Source organism: Typopeltis vanoorti, chromosome 16 (assembly GCF_054136105.1).
Source record: "Typopeltis vanoorti isolate ZY-2024b chromosome 16, IOZ_Tvanoo_1.0, whole genome shotgun sequence".
NCBI classification, from domain to species: domain Eukaryota; kingdom Metazoa; phylum Arthropoda; class Arachnida; order Uropygi; family Thelyphonidae; genus Typopeltis; species Typopeltis vanoorti.
In genome coordinates, this window is record NC_143564.1 from 103,819,188 (window position 1) to 103,840,713 (window position 21,526).

Consider the following 21,526-nt stretch of genomic DNA (forward strand, 5'->3'; position numbering starts at 1 on the left):
TTGTGACCATCTTTTTATCTCTCCATAACTCTTGGTGCCAGTTAGCATCATTATGTTATTTATATATGAAATTCTTAGTCTGCCTTGTGGCCTCTTCTACTGTCTTCATTATTTCTATAATCAGTCCCTCATGCCTCAGATGGTGTCCAATTAGGCTTTTTCTTCTCTTATTGATGTGGTTCATTAGTGACCACTCTTCATGAACTATATTCAGAACTTCATTGCTTTTTCTTTTTGACCGACTAATTTTTATAATCTTATAAATTTTATAAAGTTCAAATGCCTCCAATGTTTTGATGTCTTGTTTTGTTATTGTCCAGGCCTCATAACCATATAATGCAATAATCCATATGTATGTTTTCACTAGCCTTTTTTTGAGCTGGGTGCCAAGTCCTTTACTGATTTAAAAAAAAAAAAAAAAAAAAAAAAAAAAAAAAAAATTGTGTTGTAGAATGCCTTTTTACAAGATTATTTCCTTTTACAAGACTATTACCCAAGATTATTCATGCTTTAATATCTGATTGGTTTCTTCCATCTTCTGTGAAGACCAAGATATTTAAAAGAGGATACCTGTTGTATTAGATTATTTATTTATTTCTTGATTTGCTTTACTTGTAATTAATAGTTTTGTTTTCTTATAATTAATTTTTAGGCTCTACTGTGTGAAAATTTCTTCCATCTTTGTCAGGGTGGATTTCAATTTGTCTTTGTTGCCTGCTATATCTGCAAACCATACAGATGATATGATAAATAGAACTGATATTAACTGGCTACAGTTTAGGTGGAATGTTAACACAAGTAAATTATCAAAACAGAACTATTTCTTAAATAATAAGACTACCTTGAAAAGGAAATAAATATTGCTCTTTATTGCTCTAATATAGATATACAAAATGAGTCGGCTGTACACAGAATCAGGGAGAACATTTCCTTTACTTTGTTAGAACTTCAGTAGATCAAGTCAATACTGTTTTTTAAACAGTTAGTGATGTTGAAATAATTAGTAAATGTGTACTGGTTGACATGAATTTATATTATCTATAACAAACAGATGGGTAAAATGAGAACTAACTTACATAAGTATCAAAAATTAAGAATAGTTATATTATTTTCTGGCACCCTATAAAATGTTTTATCACTACAACAAGAAATGCATTAAACTAACAAATATGAAAAATCTATTAACCTAGATATGTATACTTTAATATGTTGAAAGTGCATATCATTTAACGTACTTATGAAATCTGTAAAACAAGTGACTAAATGCTTTGTGATGCTACCCATCATAAAAATAAGTTTAAAATACTTAATAAATTATAAGTGGATGTCCTAAAAATAGAAACTGCTTCTTAAGAAAAATAAGAGCTATGTTTAAATAATGATCAGTGTTGAGGACAATGCACTTGAATAGTGCAGTAAAATAAGTTTCTGTGTAAAAAAATAACTTATTAGTAGGATGTAGATATTGCAATTTATTATTTTTGTTTAATAGAATATTATGGGAAATGTAATTATCTATCAGAAAGTAATAAGATTACCTATTTGTGTTACAAAAGATTAGCACATATGAGACTAACGTTTGTAGAAAATCAATCTTCCAGTAAGTCTTTACAAAGAAATAGATTAATCTGAAAGTAATTGAGCAATGCAAGTAATAGCATTATGTGGTATGTATGTGTGGTGTATTTACCAAAAACACTATATCCTCATATGGAAATATAAAATCATCGAGAAATTATGAATAAGCCACATTTGATATGTAGTAATAACATTTTAATGCTTAGCATTAAATACTGCCTTTCATTTGTAACTAAGTATGTTGTATTCACAGGTGTAATAAAAACATAGGTTAAAAGGTATCACACCAAAAGTGATTTTTCAAGATACAGAAGACAAGTTAATCCTTAAGTAAGGGTATCTAAAAATTTACATAAATAGGCACATGGTATATACTGAATATATAACTTTTTTTTTTTTTTTTTTGACACTCCATTTCTCACTGCAGTGGTTTTATTGCAGGCAGTACAGAATGTGCATTGCACCACACTTAGTTAAAACTAAGTGACAAAACAAAACTTAAAATCCTACATCTTACAATGTAATTTTTTTTAAATTATAAAAAACTTGCATATTTCCAGGTAATATATAAAACATAATGGTATAACAGGAAATATTGCAATGTTGATATTTCATCAATGAAGTAAGCTTGTTTCAGACATTGTGGTCTGTATCTAATCTGTGCCAGGCCAGATTTTTCAGATAAAGTGTCCAGTTACTTATTAATGCTGTACATAAAAAAAAAATACTACCACTACACAGTTAACACTGGATCTTTTGTGTGGAAAATATTCCAAATCAGTAGTTTTAAGGTATGAATAGGTTATCATATTTCTACCATTCATTTCACTAGTAAAATTACTTCTATTTTTCCTTTTCAAGTTAACTATTTTGTGTACAATGTTTAAACATACTGTCCTATTAACTACATTCTGTAATTCAAATTATATTAACAGAAAGTGCTATTTTTTTATTCATTTATTTTTCCATATTTCAGATAAAAAGAATGTGAGCATACTATGGTGAGTGCCACTGTCTTTTTAATTATGGTTATTTTTCTAATTTTAACAACCCAACAATCATGATAGTAATGTTGTCCAGGACCAAAATTTCACCTGAATTTTCTTTTAAAGCAAGTCATGGCATTTCTGAAATTATTAAAACTATTTATTGAAATGTACAGTGCTTTGGAACTTTCAAAATGTGTAACAAAAACTGCTGATGTGTGGAACATTAGTTTGTACAGTAAGAAAGTCATTTAATTGCTCTTAGGAAGTTATTTCTGTAGTTCATCTATTGTTTCATCTAACAGCACTATTAACAGTTGGTCATGCTATAGTGAAATGAAAATGTGGTTCTAAACCTAACTTGGAAGTATTTAAACTGAGTGCTATTAAAACTTGGAAGTATTTAATAGCACTCAGTCACACATGCACACAAAAAACTGCAAAGGCAGTTGAATTTTCAACAAAGGGCATATGAAAACAAAGGTATGAAGACCTGCACATGGACCATACAGGCATCAACCATACTGTCTTGGTTTATGTGTTAAATGTTGTGATAAGAGTTCTTATGCATACATAATATGCTGGTTAACTTGATGTGACATTTAGATTTTTTGTGCATTTTATTTGCTAATTTTCCATTCATTATAACATATTTATGGAAGTTAGTAACATTCTGAGCAAAATCTAAAACTATTTCAAGATTTGTATCATCAGGAATATATAAGTGCATATAAAACACACACACACTTTCTTCAATTAACATGAAAAAACATAAAGGTTGAGTAATATTATTTATTTAAAACCATATATTTCAGCCTGAATATTACAGGCCATCATCAGTGACGACAATAGTTAATTGCAAAATAGAACATAAACAATAGAATGATTTGAAAAAGTAAGAGTTGCCATTTTATATATAAAACATAATGGTATAACAGGAAATATTGCAATATTAATAATTCATCAAAGAGGTAAGCTTGTTTCAGACATTGTGGTCTGTATCTAATCTGTGCCAGGCCAGATTTTTCAGATTTACTGTTGGTAATGTAAGATCGGTCCTTTTTTACTCTTTTTTGTTTTTTTTACAGAGTGTTCAGTTTGTCTAATGTCATAATGATGACAGTCACAGGGAAATTGGTAGAACACCACGGAGAGGTTAGAGGAGACCATTTAATGTTTTGAATATGGAAACCATTACATCAGGAACTCTTAAACATCAATAGCTTCTCAGAAAGGACCATGCAACAGCTTTTTAATTCCTGTAATCCTAGCTCATAACATAGAAATAGTACATTGAGTTCCAATTCCTTACATGTCTGGCATCTCAGAAACCATTTCCAGAATTCTTAAGAAATACAATTTAGTGACTACTTTTCTTCCTGTCAATAAAGTATCAGCATGGCTTCAAAGAATAAACAGACTTCTCTAGTGGTGTCTACCAAGCTTCTTGTGATTGTCATCATTCTTACTTTGAACAAACTGAATGCTCTATAGAAAAGAGAATATAAGAACAGTAAATCTGGCATGGAAAAGCATGGAATAGATACAGACTGCAACATCCTATGGTCTGAAACATGCTTTATTGATGTCTATCAATTTTGGACACTTGTTTAAAGAAAGTGCTGAGGCCTTAGTTCACCATCCCAACTTAAATCGAAACAACTGCCTCTAAGATATGCGAAAGTTATTTTCACACACATCAATAATTTTTTTTTTTTCAAGTAGCTAATGAATTATCAATCTTGCAATATTTCCTCAGTTATACCACTGTGTTGTTTTATTCATAACATCAAGCGGCTCTTACTTCTTCAAACCAATCCAGTGTTCACATTCTACTTCATAATTAACTATTGTCATCACTGATGGCCTGTAATATTCAGGCTGAAACATATGGCTAAGTAAATAGTATTAGTTATTCCTTGTGTTTTTTCATGTTAAATGAAGACGCCTCTCACAGCACAAGTATCTCTTAAACAACATATTACACTATGGTAAACTATAGTAAGATTAAACCAATCAACTTTGACCAAACTGATCTGTTATGGGAAAAAAAACATCAAAAGGATTAAGAGGTAAAGTTAATAATTAAAAGAATGCAAGAATAATTGTTATTGTTAGTATATTAAGTGTCATTTACCATTTATGCATAACATCAAGCGGCTCTTACTTCTTCAAACCAATCCAGTGTTCACATTCTTAATTAATAGCCGGCAAAGGTTGGTCGATTGGTAGAGCCTCTGCTACTAATGGCTCAGTTAAGTAAGTTTGAGCGCGGTTAGTAGTTGGAAGGGGGCAAATCGTTCGATGCTATCGGCACGCTCTCCCTCGATGAGTCTTTGGACTCCCTGGAGGTGTCAAAATAATAATAATAATAATTTCCCGTTTCTAAATTCATTCTCAATCAGAAACAAAGACAATTCTTCTGCATATTTTTGTAAATATACTCCTGGATAATGACTGATCTAAAGGATGTAATGTGTACTTAGTAAATTTAGCTGTTTGCTCAAAATGATAGCAGTTTCCATAAATGGCTATAATGAATATAAAATAATTTCAATATTACCAATTCAATTAAACTAACAAATCAGGAATATACCATAAATTTAAGATTAGTTATACTAATGAAAGAAATGCAGCATGTTAAAACAATAGAATAATAACTAGTCTTCAATTCGGAGTTCAACAAACATGGTAATACAATGTTTACACAAGAGTGAAGTAATAATAATCAGTGTTGTACAAGTTAGTTTCGAATTTATTACTAGAGAACACAATGGAAGAATTGCGAGTAAAATATATCTGGTAATTACAAATTTATCACAAACTATCACAAACCTTTGAATTCTTTTGTTTTTTGGTATAAAATGTACTAGTCTTTTTTTTTTTTTCTCCTCCTCCATTCATGATAATACTTAAAAATACCATTCCCTGAGATGAAAGTAATGTTTGAATAAGGCTCTGTTAATCATAATTTAGGGCATCAAGTAGGAAGTGAAGTTGAGAAATAACTATTTTCCAGAATTTTGAATAATGTAATGCTCTTGAACTGTATCTTAATTAGCATCATCCAAAACTTTCCAAGTTTATAGTGAGGAGAAAAACAAGTGATAAAGTACATCCTTATCCTTTCCTACATATTGGAAGTGGACGATAAGCATCCTATACAGTTTACTTATGATGAGGTTGATTTTCATTTGATGCCAAAAGCAGAATCACTGTTTAATACAAATTTTGTACACATACCGATTCCCTAATGTCATTTTGCATATTCAGGAATAAAAAGTAAGCACACTGGTTTGATTTCCTCTGATTAACAGGAAAGGTGGCATGCCCCTAGTCAAAGTTTCAAGCCAAGCCATATACAAAGGAGCTGAACATGTTCCTTTCCGTGGCATTGGAAGAGTCCTAAAATAGGGAAAAAAAAAGTAAATGATATTTAATGAGTCAGGCTACAGTATGTTATGCAGAAAAAATAATTGCATTTTTCTGTATAACTGTATATTGCTAATTAGGAATTTCATGCGTTTTTGAAACTAAAGTTCACGTTTCAAACAAAATTTTAACTTTGCAATAGAGGCAAATTAACTTACACAGAATTCAGAAATTGTACAATTCTGCTACTTTACAAAATTACAAAATCATTTACTGAATAACAGATATTATGTTAGATTATATGACGGTTAATGCTGGTTAGTATCATTAAGTAAAAAACACCAACTGGCATAATATTTTAGATTCTAATAGCTGTTCTTCCTTAATTGTGCATCTTGTAGGTGTTGTTGTGGCATTCTTGTAACTAATGAACTGGAACATAAAATACAGTCTTTGATTTCTTAATCGTCTTTATTGTATTCAAGCTAAGCTTGTCATTTTTCAGTATTCTATATGTTGAATTTATTAGGAAGGTTCCTCTAGGGAACCAAAGGAATCAGAAGATTCTGTTAGTCCTTCATACCTAAATACTTTTCACATTTCTCCTTGAACACATTCAAAGATGCACTTAATGTCTATAGGTAGTTCATTCATTCCAAATGCTTTTCCCATAAGCATGTGGAGTGCTTACTAACCACACTTTTAGTAAACTTCCAGAGATGGCCTGGAGTTCTAACCTGCATCTGCCATGAGCTGCAAAATCTCTTATCTACACTGTAAGATCCTTACTAATTTGCATATTTCTATTGCATCTACTCTTCAATTTTGATATTTCCATAGGCCAATATCATTTTGTCTCTCCATCTCATTGGAATCTAGGTAACCACATCTGCATATAGCAGTCTAGATGTGCTTGTAAAGTTATTTTACCAGTGCAGTCATGTGATATGACATAACCTTAACAATGGGGTTTCTAAACTTTTCAACTCTATCCACTATAATTCCCATATCTTGTTTTCCATGTCAGTAACTACTTGCAAATTCGTATTAATACTGCACTTGTCTCTGCAATGTCCTTCATTTGAATTGCATAAACTTCCGCTTCATCATCAGTTGCATCAGTCTTGGGACTGGTAGCTCAGCAGTAATTTCCTCCATTCCGCTCTGTCATTGGCTTTCTTCTTAACCTCCTGGTAACTCCTCAAACCTGTGCTGTCTTTGACTTGTTCAAGAAAGCTTTTCCTTGGTCTGCCTCTTCTTCTTTCCCCCTCTATTTTGCCTTCAGTTATTCTTTTCACAAGTCCATCATGTCGAAGTATATGTCCAAACCACCTATCCCTTCTAATTTTGATTGATTTTATAAGAGTTCTTGTTTCATTTATCTCTCTCAGGACTTGTTGGTTTGATTTTTTTTCTGTCCATTTTATTTTGTTCATGCGACGCCAGCACCACATTTCAAAAGCCTCCAATCTTCTTACATCTTCTCTGCCTAGAATCCAGGTTTCACATCCATACAGTGCAATGCTCCATATCAATGTCTTTACTAATTTTTTTTTCAATTGTAGGTTGAGGTTTCCTGTTAAAATGCTTTTCATCTTAGAGAATTGGGCTTTTGCATTGTTTATTCTTGATCTTATGTCTTCTCTTGTTCTGCCATCTTCTGTTATTAGGCTTCCTAAATATTTAAAGCTTTTCACTTGTTTTATTTGTTCTCCGCTGATGTCTATATTATTTAGTTATTATTTAGTAATTCTAGTTTTTAATGTTCTTCTGTTTTCTGCTACAAGGGCTATGTCATCAGCAAATCTTATACACACGACTTGCTCACCATTTATCTTTATGCCACTATTTATTTTATCTTTAGTTTCCTGAATGGCCTTTTCAATATATAAATTAAATAAAAGTGGTGAAAGTATACATCCTTGTCTTACTCCACTCCTGATATTTATTATTTTCTCCTTATCATTGATTTTAATCCGTCCATTTTGATTTTTGTAAATTTGATAAATTATTTTCCTATCCCTCAAATCTATGCCGATATTAGTTAGACAATTTAGGAGTATTTGCTGGTTTACTTTATCAAATGCTTTCTCTAAATCAAGGAAGCAAATGTAAGTATTTTGACTAAGGTCTAATCTTCTCTCTATTATTGTTCTTAAACAGAGTATTACCTCTCTTGTTCCTTTATTCTTTCTGAATCCAAATTGGTTTTCATCCAACAATAGACAATCTATTTTTGAATAAATTCTATTTTGAATAATTTTTAGCAGAATTTTGCTAACATATGGAATTAAAGCTATTGTTCTAAATTCGCTGCATTTGTTTGCATTATTCTTTTTTGGTATTGGTATTATGGTTGATTTCATAAACTCCTTTGGTATTTCTCCTCTATCATAGATTTGGGCTATTAATTGATAGAGTAAGGTTTTTGTCTCATCACCTAGATTTTGTAGCAGTTCTATAGGAATATTGTCTACAACTGGACTTTTGCCATTACTCATTTCGGACAGTGCTTTATCAAATTCTTCTCCCATTATTGTGGGTCCTAGATTATCTTCATTTTGATTTTCTATGCTGATATCAACATCAAGTTCATCGCCATTATAGAGATTTTCAAGATAATTCTCCCATTCCATCAATATATCCTCAGATTCTATTAGTAATTTTCCATTTTTATCTTTGATGGCATTGTTTTTGCTGTTATTAAATTTGAAAGTCAGTTTGTTAATTTCTTTATAGGCTTTCTCTATGTTTTCTTTTTTAAATAATTCATCTATGTTATTACACTGTTCTTCCAGGTATTCTTTTTTGGCTTGTCTACATTTTCTTGTAATTTGATTTTTAAGATATTTGTATTTGGTGACATCATCTTCTTTAACAGCATTTTTATATTTTCTTCTTTCATCCATAAGGCCAAGTATTTCATCTGTTATCCAATGTTTTCTTTTTTCTTTTTCTGCATTTTTCAATAATTGATTTGATGAAAACTTCCACTTAACAGCAGTAAAATCAGATTCATTGTCTCCTTAGTCCATGCAAGTCAACCTGCAGGAATTCCATATTAACTGTCCCTTATCACTACCCCCAACTTAGCATCATCAGTTCATAATTGGATATTACCCTCTAGACTAGTCCTCAATACAATTAATATACAAGTTAAACAACAGAATTTAAGTACAAAACTCTGATATACTAGTGGTCACATCTTCCTTTTCTTTCAATTCTTTCATTCATCACTTCCTGATGCTACTCCTATCTTTGTCATTTACCCATTGCTGAGAGTTCATTTGATAATCTTTTTTGCAGAATCTTGTCAAACGTCATTATAAAGTCCATATGTATTGTGGACTTTATTAAGGTAAATCCACTTCCTTAATCCAAATTGTGCCATCACCACTGAAGAACATCAGTAAATTGCTAAAGCAAGGCTGCTACTACTACTCTCTAGAGATACTGACCGATCTCTGATTCAGTCCTATTTCCACCCTTGTATAATGAATTACCTTGATCTTCTTTAAACTCTAGGAATTCTGTATACTGTATGCTAAGACTTCCTAGAGTTGATTTGAATGGAATACTGACACAAGTGCTTAAGTAATATGCATAAGAGTTATGAATGTCCCTATCCTAGCAATGCAGAAAATCAAGCTCATGCAATAGCTTTAATACTGCTAACTCATCTACCTCTATTCTTCTGTCTACTTTTGAACCTCAGCATCCAGAAAGCTAATGAGTCTTTCTGGAAATATACTTTATTAAAGTGAACATGTAACAACCAAACTCTAGTGCATCTGACTCTTTCCTGCCATCCCCTAATGCTACTCTTCCTTTTTACTTGCTACAAAGTGATAAAATTATTGCTCACTTTGCTTGGCTTGGTTGGTTACCTTTTCCATAAAGTTTGCCTTCCTCATCATGGCTGGTCCTAACTTTTAGGGACAACCATGGTGAAGAATCCAAAACATTCTGTTTATACACTCTTGCTTTAAAGTCTCATCTTATTCATCCAGTTTGGTCTTCTAACTCTGGAGATGCAATCCAATATAGCTCTGTGTAGTCACTCTTTGCCCACTTCCTATTAATTCATGCAAAAAAACGGTGATGCTTCTGCCATGCAGTTTCTCATGCCTAGCACTGTTTCAAGCTGCCTTCTCAGTAGACTGGACTTAGTCTTACATTTTATTTAAAGCAATCACACTTATGCCACCTCATTTATATACAGATTCTCATATGTTATTACTGTTCATGTACTGCAAATTCCTTCACTGGTATGCTGCTTAATGTAGTACTCTGAATGGCTTTGTTGATGAGTATGGAAAGGATGATCCTGATAACGGGGACCTAATTCTGTCAGACATGACAGCGATAGCTGTGATATATATGAATTGAGTTGACATCTCAAACTGCTTACTTGTACCATTTAACTTTAAAGAGTATGTTGAATATATCTCAGCCTTTTGGATCCAGTGCTTAGTTATATATAGTGGTGAGCTATAAGGGGCTCACCTGAGCCCTTTGTTAAATTTTTCTCAAATTTGCAAGCCCCTTGTTCTTCTTGTTTGCTTTTATATTTTCAAAAAAAAAAAAAAACGTAATTTTTTTTTTAATATATTAAGCGACAAACTCATACGGTAACCTAACAAAGTGATTTTATTAAATAAAATATTATAGTTACTGTTACCATCATTTTACAAATAAGAATTCACTTTGGTAATCACATATAAATAAATAGGACTATAAAATAATGCCCCTTGATTGGTACCATTGATCATCACTTGAAGTATAAAAACAAAAGAGAAATATAACATACTTCAATATTATTGTGTTTAGATATTTATTTATTCTTTATAGATTGTTTGTCATAAAAACTTCTATCGCAAACAAAAGAAATTTATTTTGTTTATAAAAAATGCAGACATATTTCATATGTGCGATTATAAAATATTTTATTCTTATTATATTTTGATAGTTAAATAATGTTTTTCTTATGTAAGATAAATTAACACAGATGATTGTGTGCAAATATTTCATGTTTAATCATGAAATATTTGTTTAAAAATGATAGCCTTTACAGGTTGATTGTCCCCTCATACTTTTTAATTGGCATTTGTACACGAGCTGTACAAATGCCAATCAAATTTTTACTCGACGATGCAAGCCCTTCGTTAAGATTTCCATAACTCACCACTGGTTATATATGATCACTTCATACATGTTACAAGTTTTCTAATGCCAAAAGCATCAGGAATAAAGGCAGTGAATTTTTACCATTGCTAAATGAAATGGTAGAAACTAAAAATTATCATTAGTAATACCTGGCTAAGAATATCCTTGCAGGAATAGAATTCCTTGAATATAGTGTATTCAAGGATGACAGCCAGGGCAGAATCAGTGGGAAGAGCATTGTTAATGATTGAAAAGAATTTTTAAATAATCATAGGGATTATGATGTAGGGATTCTTTTCCCTTCAGCATGCATGCTTTCTACTTCCTCCAGCCTGTACCTTCCATAGTTGAAATCACCCATAATGATCTTACTTATATTCATGAGGTTTATCTGCTTATTCCCTTCGATGCTCTTGATATTAACAGACAAAAAGCCTTGAATCACATGCCTTATTATTCATATTACTACCAGTACCAGGATCTCTACTATGATTATTTAAATTCTTTTCAATCATTAACAATACTCTTCCCACTGATTCTGCCTTGGCTGTCATCCTTGAATACATGGTACTCATCACATTCTGTTCCTGCAAGGATATCCTTAGCCGGGTATCACTAATGACAATTTTTAGTTTCTTCCATTTTATTTAACTATAGTAAAATTTCACTGCCTTTATTCCTGATACTTTTGGCATTAGAAAAATTGTAACATGTATGACGTGATCATATATAATTGAGCACTGGATCCAAAAAACTGAGATATATTCAACATAAAACTTAACTGGTACAAGTAAGCAATTTGAGATGTCAACTCAATCCATATACCACAGCTATTGCTTTCATGCCTGACAGAATTAGGTCCACCATTCTCAGGATTTAAGTATAAATACTTATTAAAATCAACCTATACATTAACACTATTGCTATAGACCAGGGAAATATAGATGATGAGCAGGAAATGTTAGGCAAATTAGTTTGGTAAGTGATCATTATGGGGGACTTCGACTTTAGCAATATAAAATGGGCAGAAGAGGCAGCATTTACTACTAAGGGAACTGAAATTTTGGATTCCTTGAGGGAAAACGTCTTAACACGTTTGCTGCCACACTACTCGGGCATGGTTTGTTCCCATACACCAAGCAATTTCACCTCTTCAAGGTCAGTACAGGTAATCTCATTGCTGGCGGTAATCGACATATGAATATATTCATAGTTGGCTTGTATACGATCTAAGTGTAAACACACTTTTGCTGCTAGCTCCACAAGCCAAGCATTTTCACTTCGAGGTCAGTACGGGTAATCTCGTTGCCAGTGGTAAGTGTCATACGAGTATATTTGTAGCTGGCTTGTGAGGCTCATATACCAACTATGAGTATACTCGTAGTTGGCAGTGAATGTGTTAAGCAGCATGTGGTAGAGGAAATGCAAGGACCAAGTGGTAGAGGAAATGCAAGGACCAAGAATTTTGGATTTGGTCATAGAATCACAGGATCTGATTATGACTGAGTGAAGAAGATAAAGCAATTTGGAGTTAAATGGATAACAAGAGAAATGAAAGAGGGATTGCATATGAAAAAGATTATGGAAGACAAAGAAAGGTGGAGAACAGTTGTATGAGGAATATAAGGCTCAGGCTAGAAAAGTTACTGATATTCTAAGGAGAGAAAAGTTAGAATATGAGAGGAGACTAGTACAGCAATCCAAAGAAAATCCAAGGGAGTTTTGTTGCTATGTGGCAAGTAGGAGAGAAAATGATAGTGGATGGATTACCTTGCTAGATGCAGATTACATAGTCATCTGCATCTAGCAAAGCACAACAGACTATTCCTAGAAGGATAACTAGAAGTGAATGAATAGGATGTATTCCAAAAACACTGAGTATGCTAAATGTCAGTAAAGCAGGAGGACCGGATGGAATTTCATGTATTTTAAGGGAATGTGATGTGGAACTGACCATGCAATTTACTTAATTGTTTAATGAAAGTTTTGCAATAATACAGGTTCCTGGAGAGTGGAAGGAGGTGTAAGATAGTGGCATTGCATAAAGGTGGTGGCAGAATGGAGGTATCAAACTATAGGTCTGTTTGTATTTCTTCTGTAGTTAAGATTTTGGAGAAATCAATAAGAACTCATGCAGAATTGTGCAGAGGAGAGCAAATAGTACATACTGTGGGCTAGCATGGATCTAACTCTTTTGTGGTCTTCCTCTCCTTCTCATGCTCTCAATCTTCCCCAACACAACTGCCTTTTCCAATAATTCATCTGGTCACATCCAAAGTATATTAACTCCTGTTTAGCAATCATTGCCTCCAAGGAGCATTCTGTCTTTATACTCTTTAAAACCTTCTTATTAGTCATTTTTGCAGTCCACGGAATTCTTAAGTCTCTTCTATGCCCATGATTCAAATGAATCAATTCACTTTGTCTTCTTAACAGCCCAGCTTTCATATCCATACATCACTATTGGAAATATTGTTGCTTTGATAATTCTAACTTTCATGGCCTTATTCACACCTTTATCTTTCATAATTTTTGTCAGGTTTAACATAGCTTTTATCCCCCATGGTTATCCTTATAATTTCATCTTCACTTAACAATCATTTCTTATTCTGGATCTTAGTAAGTCATAACTTTCAACAATCTCCATTTTATCTCCCTTTATCATAAATTCATTTAAACTGGCAGAAGCCATCACTTTCGTTTTACTACATTTAAATTAAACCTGGTTTTGTTGCTTTCTCTCTTAACAAATGGAATCAACCACTCCAGAACTTCTTTAGTTTCAGTTATGAGAGTTATCATCTACATATCTTAAATTATTTATTTTTGTGCTACCAATCTTAATTCCTGGGTCTTTGTATAAGTTAGCCATTCTCATAATGTATTCACTATAATTATTAAAAAGAAAGGGTGACAGTACACAACCTTGCCAAACAGCTTTTTTTTCACTCTAACACTGTTTCTCCAAAGACTGTTTTTACTGAAACTTCTTGATTGTCACTGAGCTCTCTTCTCAAGAAAATTAGATGCTCAGGTATTCCCACTGATCTCATTACATTACACAGCCTGTTGTGATTACACAATCTAAAGCTTTCTTATAAACAATAAAACAGATGAATACTTCCTTCTGAAATTCTCTTGTTCTTTCCATAATCCATCTCATGTTTACTATCTGCTCTCTAGTTTCTCTACCTATCCTAAAGCCTGCCTGTTCTTCTGGCATTCTCTATTCATATATATGCTTTTGTTTGAATCCCTTTCAACATAACTCTACTTGCATGTGAAATTAAAGCGATGGTTCTATAATTCTCACATCTCTGGGATCCGATTTTTTGAACTGGGATGAATATTGATGTTTTTCAATCTCTAGGCCAGTATATGATCCTTTAAACCTGCTGATAAATTTCGCAAAATGAAATTTGTCAAATTGTGCTCTTTAAGAAGGCCATAAATATGTGGGGAACAAGCATGATGAATCTGCAAATTTTCAACAGTATTAGCATCTAAGGAATATGTTTGATCTAATAATTTGTTTAGCTGGCTTTGTGTAGGATCTCTGTCAATTATACTATTAGCAAATCTATCACGCAGTAATACATTAAGTTTGAGATTACAGTCAGTAGTATCCATCAGAACGGCTGCATTTCCTTTGTCAGACTTAGTTATTTATTATTATTTTGCTGTGAGGACTGCAGAACTTGGAATTCAGGTGAAGAATATTCAGAGGAGGTGGTTAGCTTTATACAATATCTGTGGAAACGCAAACCATAGCTTGTTAGTGTCATCTGTGCATAATTTCCTGATGTCTTTTTATACACCTACCATGAAGTCTAAATGAGGTAATCTATGAGGTGTTACTGTAAAGTCTGTACCTTTAGACAATATGCTTAATTCAACAATAGTAAAAGGATGGTTAGTCACATTTATGACCCATTTGTCAAGAACAGGTTGCTGAAAAAACTGATGTCTTCTTTGTTGTAATAATTCAAACTTACAAATCAACTTTGTTTATAGTTTAAGTGAGCATGTTTGGCCAAGGAAAGAAATTCTTCAAGTTTGGAGATTTTAGTGTTATTTGAAAAGAAGAGCTTCTTAATGGCCTTACTAGCTCTTTGGTAAATACAGGGTGAATCAACTTTGCAGGAGAACAGAGAATAGCTCGAAGATGTACAAAAGCTGAGTGTGTCATAATGTAATGAAACATCAATTTTTGGTCACGTAACTTTATTAGTTGACAAATGACAACACCAGATGGCATGATACGTCACATCACTTAAAAATGGCAACTTTCAATGGAAGTCTACAACATAAGTTCAGAGGAATTTCTGCATGCAATATGACAAAGAACCTCCTGGCAGGTGCACAATCTACATGTGGCACAAGAAGTTTGTGGAAACAGCTGTTCAGTGCATCATCCACGGTCAAAGGGAATACTGCATGCTGCTGCTGTTGTGGAAGAAGTTTGGGAAAGTTTCCAGACCTGAAAAGTCAATCAGATGGGTGTCTCGTCAAATTGGAATTCCGCACGTGACTATGTGGCATGTTTTATGACAGTGTCTACGTTTAAGGCTCTACAAATTTACCCTAATACAACATTTGAAGAAAAAACGATAAGAAGGTATGCCAGGATTTCTGTATGGAAATGATCAGTAGGACAGAACAAAATGAGAATTTTTTGGACACAATTTTCAGTGACGAGTGCATTTTTCATGTAAGTGGCCAAGTAAACACTCAACTGCAGAATTTGGGGAACGATTTTTGATAGGGAAATGATTTTTGTGCCATAAGCAAGAAGAAAGTATATGGATCCTTTTTTTCGGAGTCTACCATTACTAGTGGTGGTGTGTATCTGGACATGCTACAAGGGTACTTAATACTACAATTAGATGATGATGGACCACAATGGATTCTTACATTTCCAGCAAGACGGAGATCTCCTCATTACCTCATAGATGTAAGGTTGTACCTCGACACCTGTTTTCCAGGCAGATAGATTGGTAGAGGGGGTGCCTATAGCATGGCCACCACGTTCCCCTGACCTTACACCATTATTTATTTTATTTATTTATTTTTTATTGGGCTTTGCAAAAGATCAAGTGTTTGTACTACCACTACCAGTCAGTTCGGATGATCTGTGTTCCAGAATTACTACCGCCATTGCTGAAGTTATGCCAGATATGCTCTGCTGTGTGTGGCAGGAAACTGATGGGACATCTGCAGAATTACTGGAGGTAGTCATTGAACCTTAACTGTCTGTGTTGAAACTTCAAGTGTTATGCTACATTTGCATGTAATAAAAACTGTTCATCTATTGCTATTTACCTTCTGTTGTCATTTAAAGCTGTACATCCCCTTTTGAAACACCATATATTATGAGAAGAGTAAGATTAAATAACCTTGATTTTGATAAAATTAGGAATTAAACCGGCATTATGACATCATTTTAGAAACACAGGTATTACTTCTTAAAATGTAGCTTACAAAATTTCTGAGAGTCCTTCAGCAATTTTTACTGTAAGCCCTATGCCAATATTCTAATCTTAATGAGATAGATATTGCCTATCTCTATGTTCTGGGAAGTGACTTCTGTTAATTGTTTATTTTTTTAATTAGTTATACATCTATACTTCTCTGAACTCGAATATTGTTTCATCCTAGTTGTACAGCTGCAAATGAGACAAGTGACACTATACACATGCTGTATGACTTGTTCTTCTGCCTTCTCCCTTAATGAAGCTCATGACATATTGAGCGAAATATATAGGAGTAATAAATTCTATTTAGTTTTTTTTTACATGTCTAAAGCATTATTTAAAACATTATACTATGACAAACACGTGTCTATTAGATGTCTAGTAATTCTTGATCCTCATTTTTCTTCCATAATAAGCTGCCCCTTAAATCCAATAATTCAGTTTCCTTAAGTATGTAGCTTCCTCTGCTCATTTATACTGTTAAAGCTAAAATCCTCCATAATGATCACTTGCTAAGTTAATTTGCCTAAACATTTCCCATCTCCATCTATATCTTCTGGTCTACAGCAACATCCTAGTGAATATCTTGTTTTATTCACTTCCTCATGCCATATGCTCTCAAAGCAATTAGTCATTTTTGCTCTGATTCTCTACCCTGACATGAAGCACAATTCATCTCTCACCATGAGTAACACTCAACTACTCAGTTTATGTTCCCTATCTTGCTGATAAATGCTATACCCTGTCAGAACATCCTCTTCACTCAGCCAAGTTTCACCGATACTAACAATCTTTGGAGAGACCGAATCAGCTACAAACTCTTTTCCTTTATTCCTAATGCTCATGGTATTCGTATACAGGAAAAGTAGTGCACTGTCAGTATTCATATAGCTATTACTTTCCACAGACTGCACTTGGCTGTCTAATATAGTATACTCCTGTCTCTCATTTCTCAAGCCACTATCTCCACAAGACCATCTCTGCTACCCTCCACTCTTGCAACTAGTTTCCCAGCCCTAATACTCATGTGTCCAGTAAACAAAGTCTCTCCAATATCTGTGTTCAAATCTAATCAATCTTTTGCATATAGCTCCTGTTCACCCTTAAATGTAATCCCAAACATTCATGTGTTCCAGACCTATCTTCCAAGATATTCTTGCTATCATTTAATTCAGTATCATTACCCTTCTCCACTCTGCATTATCATAGCTAAGCAACATGCTCACTATCTTCCCTCTGACACATTTCTGCTGCACTAACTTGAACATTAAACTCAAATCTCTTGCTACACAATTCGTGCTACTTCTTTGATCATTCTTCTCAACTATCCTTATCATCTCCTTTACATTTTCAATTATCATCACCAGACTATTGTTCCTCCCAGCGAGTCCTCCTCCTCGAATCTCCATGCATGACAATTTTATTCATCCTTCTCACCAGCATTCCTGATCCTTTCTGCTTACAATCTCTCATCTTTCTGTCCCTTGTTCCCACACTCAACTTTTTTTCAATTTCCTCTGTTTCCCTGTCTCCCCCATTCTCTCCTGCCTACTCTCATTCCCCTTATACTAGCTAACCTCTCTAGTCTCTTAATCTTTGTTTGCTCTCCTTAACTCAGTTTTCATGCCTTCTGTGTCCTTTCTCAGAACTTTTATTTCTCTCTCTCTCTCTCTCTCTCTCTCTCTCTCTACTCACACATTCTGCTTTCACCTGACATTCTGGGATTTGCCACAAGAGGGCAGAAGATAGATAGTGCATGTGATGATCTTTGTTGCTGAAATATGTTCATTTTGGAAGTATTTAGCTATAATTAGCTCATTGTTTTTGCATTATTATATTTGTGTTTGTTTGATTAACTGTAAGGGTGGCTTGCTTAATTTTGTAATTTTCAAAAGTTTTATTTATATATACATATTTGTATATATATATTTGTATGCTGTATTGTGCATCATGGCAGTTGATTTTAATGTGCAAAATTTGTGCCTTCACAGAGCAAAGAAATTTATGAAAGGAGAATGAAAATGGAAGACATTTGCCAAAAGTGTTCCCTGAGCAAATGCAAAAAGTGTGAAGAAAGTAAAAATGATAGCAGTCAGCTGCAAGATGAATTGTGTGATAATGCCATTGTTAGTGTTATAACAGGTATGAGTGATTGTATGAATGATGTAGTGGAAAATGAAGAGAATGACAACATGGAAAAGATAACAGTTATGTGGATTTCTCCACAGAACAAAATGGGAGATTGAGTGGCTGGCAGTGGTATGACAAAGAAGTAAAAGAAAGGGGAAAGAAAGCAGAGTATGAAATAGCAGAAGTGTGAGAATAAGGAGCAGATTTTGTATGGTTGATTCATTGATAAGAGGAGTGTATGATGAAATAGTATTTTCCTGGTGCTAAGATGGGGAATGTCAGAGATGCTATAAGGATGCAGAGTGTGAAGGTAAAAGATGTTTATTGTGGCTGGTATAAATGATTTAGCAGATGACATGTGTGGTATGCAAGAAAACATGAAAGAGTTGCTAGTGCATGCAAAAAAGAAGAGTGACAAAATAAAAGTTGTGAGTGTTGCTACAGTATGATAGAGATGAGATGGAGCTATGATCCTGAATGAGTCAGTGCACAGATTGTGCAGGAGGAATGGTGTGAAGTGAGTTTGATAGAAAGATTTACATAAGGTTAGGTTAGGTTAGGTCATTCTCTTCATTTTCCACTACATCATTCATACAATCACTCATACCTGTTATAACACTAACAATGGCATTATCACACAATTCATCTTGCATCTGACTGCTATAACATTTACACATCTTGCATCTGAATGGATTTGTTGTCAGGAGTTTTGCACTCTATCGCAAGACTCCTGACAACAAATCAGGAGTCTTGAGACAGAGTGCAGTATAGTGAGAGTTAGGAAGTGCAGTCAGGGGAACTAGAATGTTTAGGGAGGGATGCAGGTGAGCACGGGTCCATGCAACCTAGAGATTAGCAAGTGGGAGTGATCACATGATACTGAATGTAGCACCAAGTTTTTAACTTCAGTGGATCAAACAACACAAGGTGTAAGAGTGGTGTGGAATGAAGGAGAAGAGTATTGCAGCTTATGTATTACTAATGCCAGAGGTATTCAAAATAATGGTGAGAAGTGCTTGCCATTGGTTAGCTGAAATTCACCAAAAGCTATAGGCATTAACAAGACTTAGTTGACCGAGGATGATATGATCATAGCAAAAGAATGCAAGGGATATGGTGTCTTTGGTGTCTTCAGAGAATAGAAGGAACAGGATGGGAGGGGGGTAGATATGATAGAGGAATTAAAGCCAAAAAGAGAAGAACATCAGGAGAACAGGGGTTCTGAGGTCAGTTCATTTGAGGTTATCTAGTATGAAATAGAGCCTAACACAACAAAATATGTCATTTGTTTTGCTATAATCCAGGAGGTATAAGAGAGAGAATGTAAATTACACGCATTGGCAATAACTTGCCATTGCAATTGGCAAAAAATGCATTGGCACTTCCTAACTCTCACTATACTGCACTCTGTCTCAAGACTCCTGACAACAAATCCATTCAGATGCAAGGCATCCACCTTATGTAAATCTTTCTATCAAACTCACTTCACCATTCCTCCTGCACAGTCTTTGCACTGAACTCATTCAGGATCATAGCTCCATCTCAGCTAGCCTCTATCATACTGCAGCAACATCACAACTTTTATTTTGTCACTCTTCTTTTTTGCATACACTAGCAACTCTTTCATGTTTTCTTGCATACCACACTTGTCATCTGCTAAATCATTTATGCCAGCCACAATAAACATCTTTTACCTTCACACTCTGCATCCTTATAGCATCTCTGTGCTCATAAGTACAGGTCAAGTAATTATTATGGTTGATTTCAACTATGGGGACAGATTGGGAGGAAGAATGGTCACAGGAAAGGGGAAAGAAAGCAGAGTATGAAATAGCAAAAGTGTGAGAATAAGGAGCAGATTTTGTATGGTTGATTCATTGATAAGAGGAGTGTATGATGAAATAGTATTTTTGTATACTATTATATAGTATATAATAGTATACAAAATACGATATATAGTATATATCAAGAATAGTGAGGGAGTAAGCTCCCTCACTATTCTTGATATTCTCTCATAATGTAAAACACAGCTCCTAGGAAATGTAATACTGTCATTACATTATGAGGGGCAGGTCACTACCCAGACCGGTTTCAACCTTTTTTGAGGTCTCATCAGTGAGTAGGTAGACCTGGAAAATATCAAAGCTTAGTGAAAAGAAGGAGCTTGAAAGTGAGGGAGCTTGCTCCACCTTTGCTTCGAATTGCCTTCGGCGATAGTTTTTCGGCATTGAAACTCATAGATCATAATTATCGATCTTGAGTTTCACTTACTGGCTATATAACAATATAGGATTCTTATCCATTTAATATCTATTCAATTGCCAGAAAACTAGCCTTTTGGCTTTTTATTTTAATTATTAACTGAAACAATTATATCGACAGCATGTGCAAGTTACGTTCAAATTTTTTTGATAATGAATGACATCACTATACATTAATGTAATTCCAAAGTCTGCCTTTCCATGATTATATTTTGTTCACTTCCCTATTTCTTTAAGCAGGAGCAACAGTGAAATTTTTTTTTTTAAATTAAAATTGAGTAACTAAAAACAATAAAACAGCATGAGATGATGTATCAATTTTATTACTGCAATTTTTATGTAAAAAATCAAAAATATCAACAATGTATTTATAAACTTAACCTTTTCATAACTCAATATACTTACATTGCAATTAATGTAGCATCCTTTGAATACTGCAGCAGAAGTTCTCTTAGACGAATATGACGATTTGTCTGGGGAAGGAGGGGGGGCAGAGATTAAAAAAAAGCAAATCATAAATAACTGAAAATTAAAACTAGTATTAACTGTGGCTAAAATG

At 33.7% G+C, this 21,526-nt stretch overlaps 1 protein-coding gene across 3 annotated transcripts in view; it reads right to left on the bottom strand.

Annotated features, from left to right (window-relative positions):
• Nucleotides 1–846: 846 nt before the first annotated feature.
• LOC150098232 (solute carrier family 12 member 2-like) overlaps nucleotides 847–21,526 on the bottom strand; it is a 571,711-nt gene continuing 551,031 nt past the window's right edge. For all 3 annotated transcript variants that reach the window (XM_090406235.1, XM_090406234.1, XM_090406233.1), the window contains 2 exons: nucleotides 21,373–21,440; nucleotides 847–5,969 (listed from right to left, as the gene is read on the bottom strand). In XM_090406235.1, the coding sequence (XP_090262361.1) occupies nucleotides 5,834–5,969; nucleotides 21,373–21,440 (204 nt within the window). In that variant the 3' untranslated portion in view covers nucleotides 847–5,833. The remainder of the gene's footprint in view (nucleotides 5,970–21,372; nucleotides 21,441–21,526) is intronic.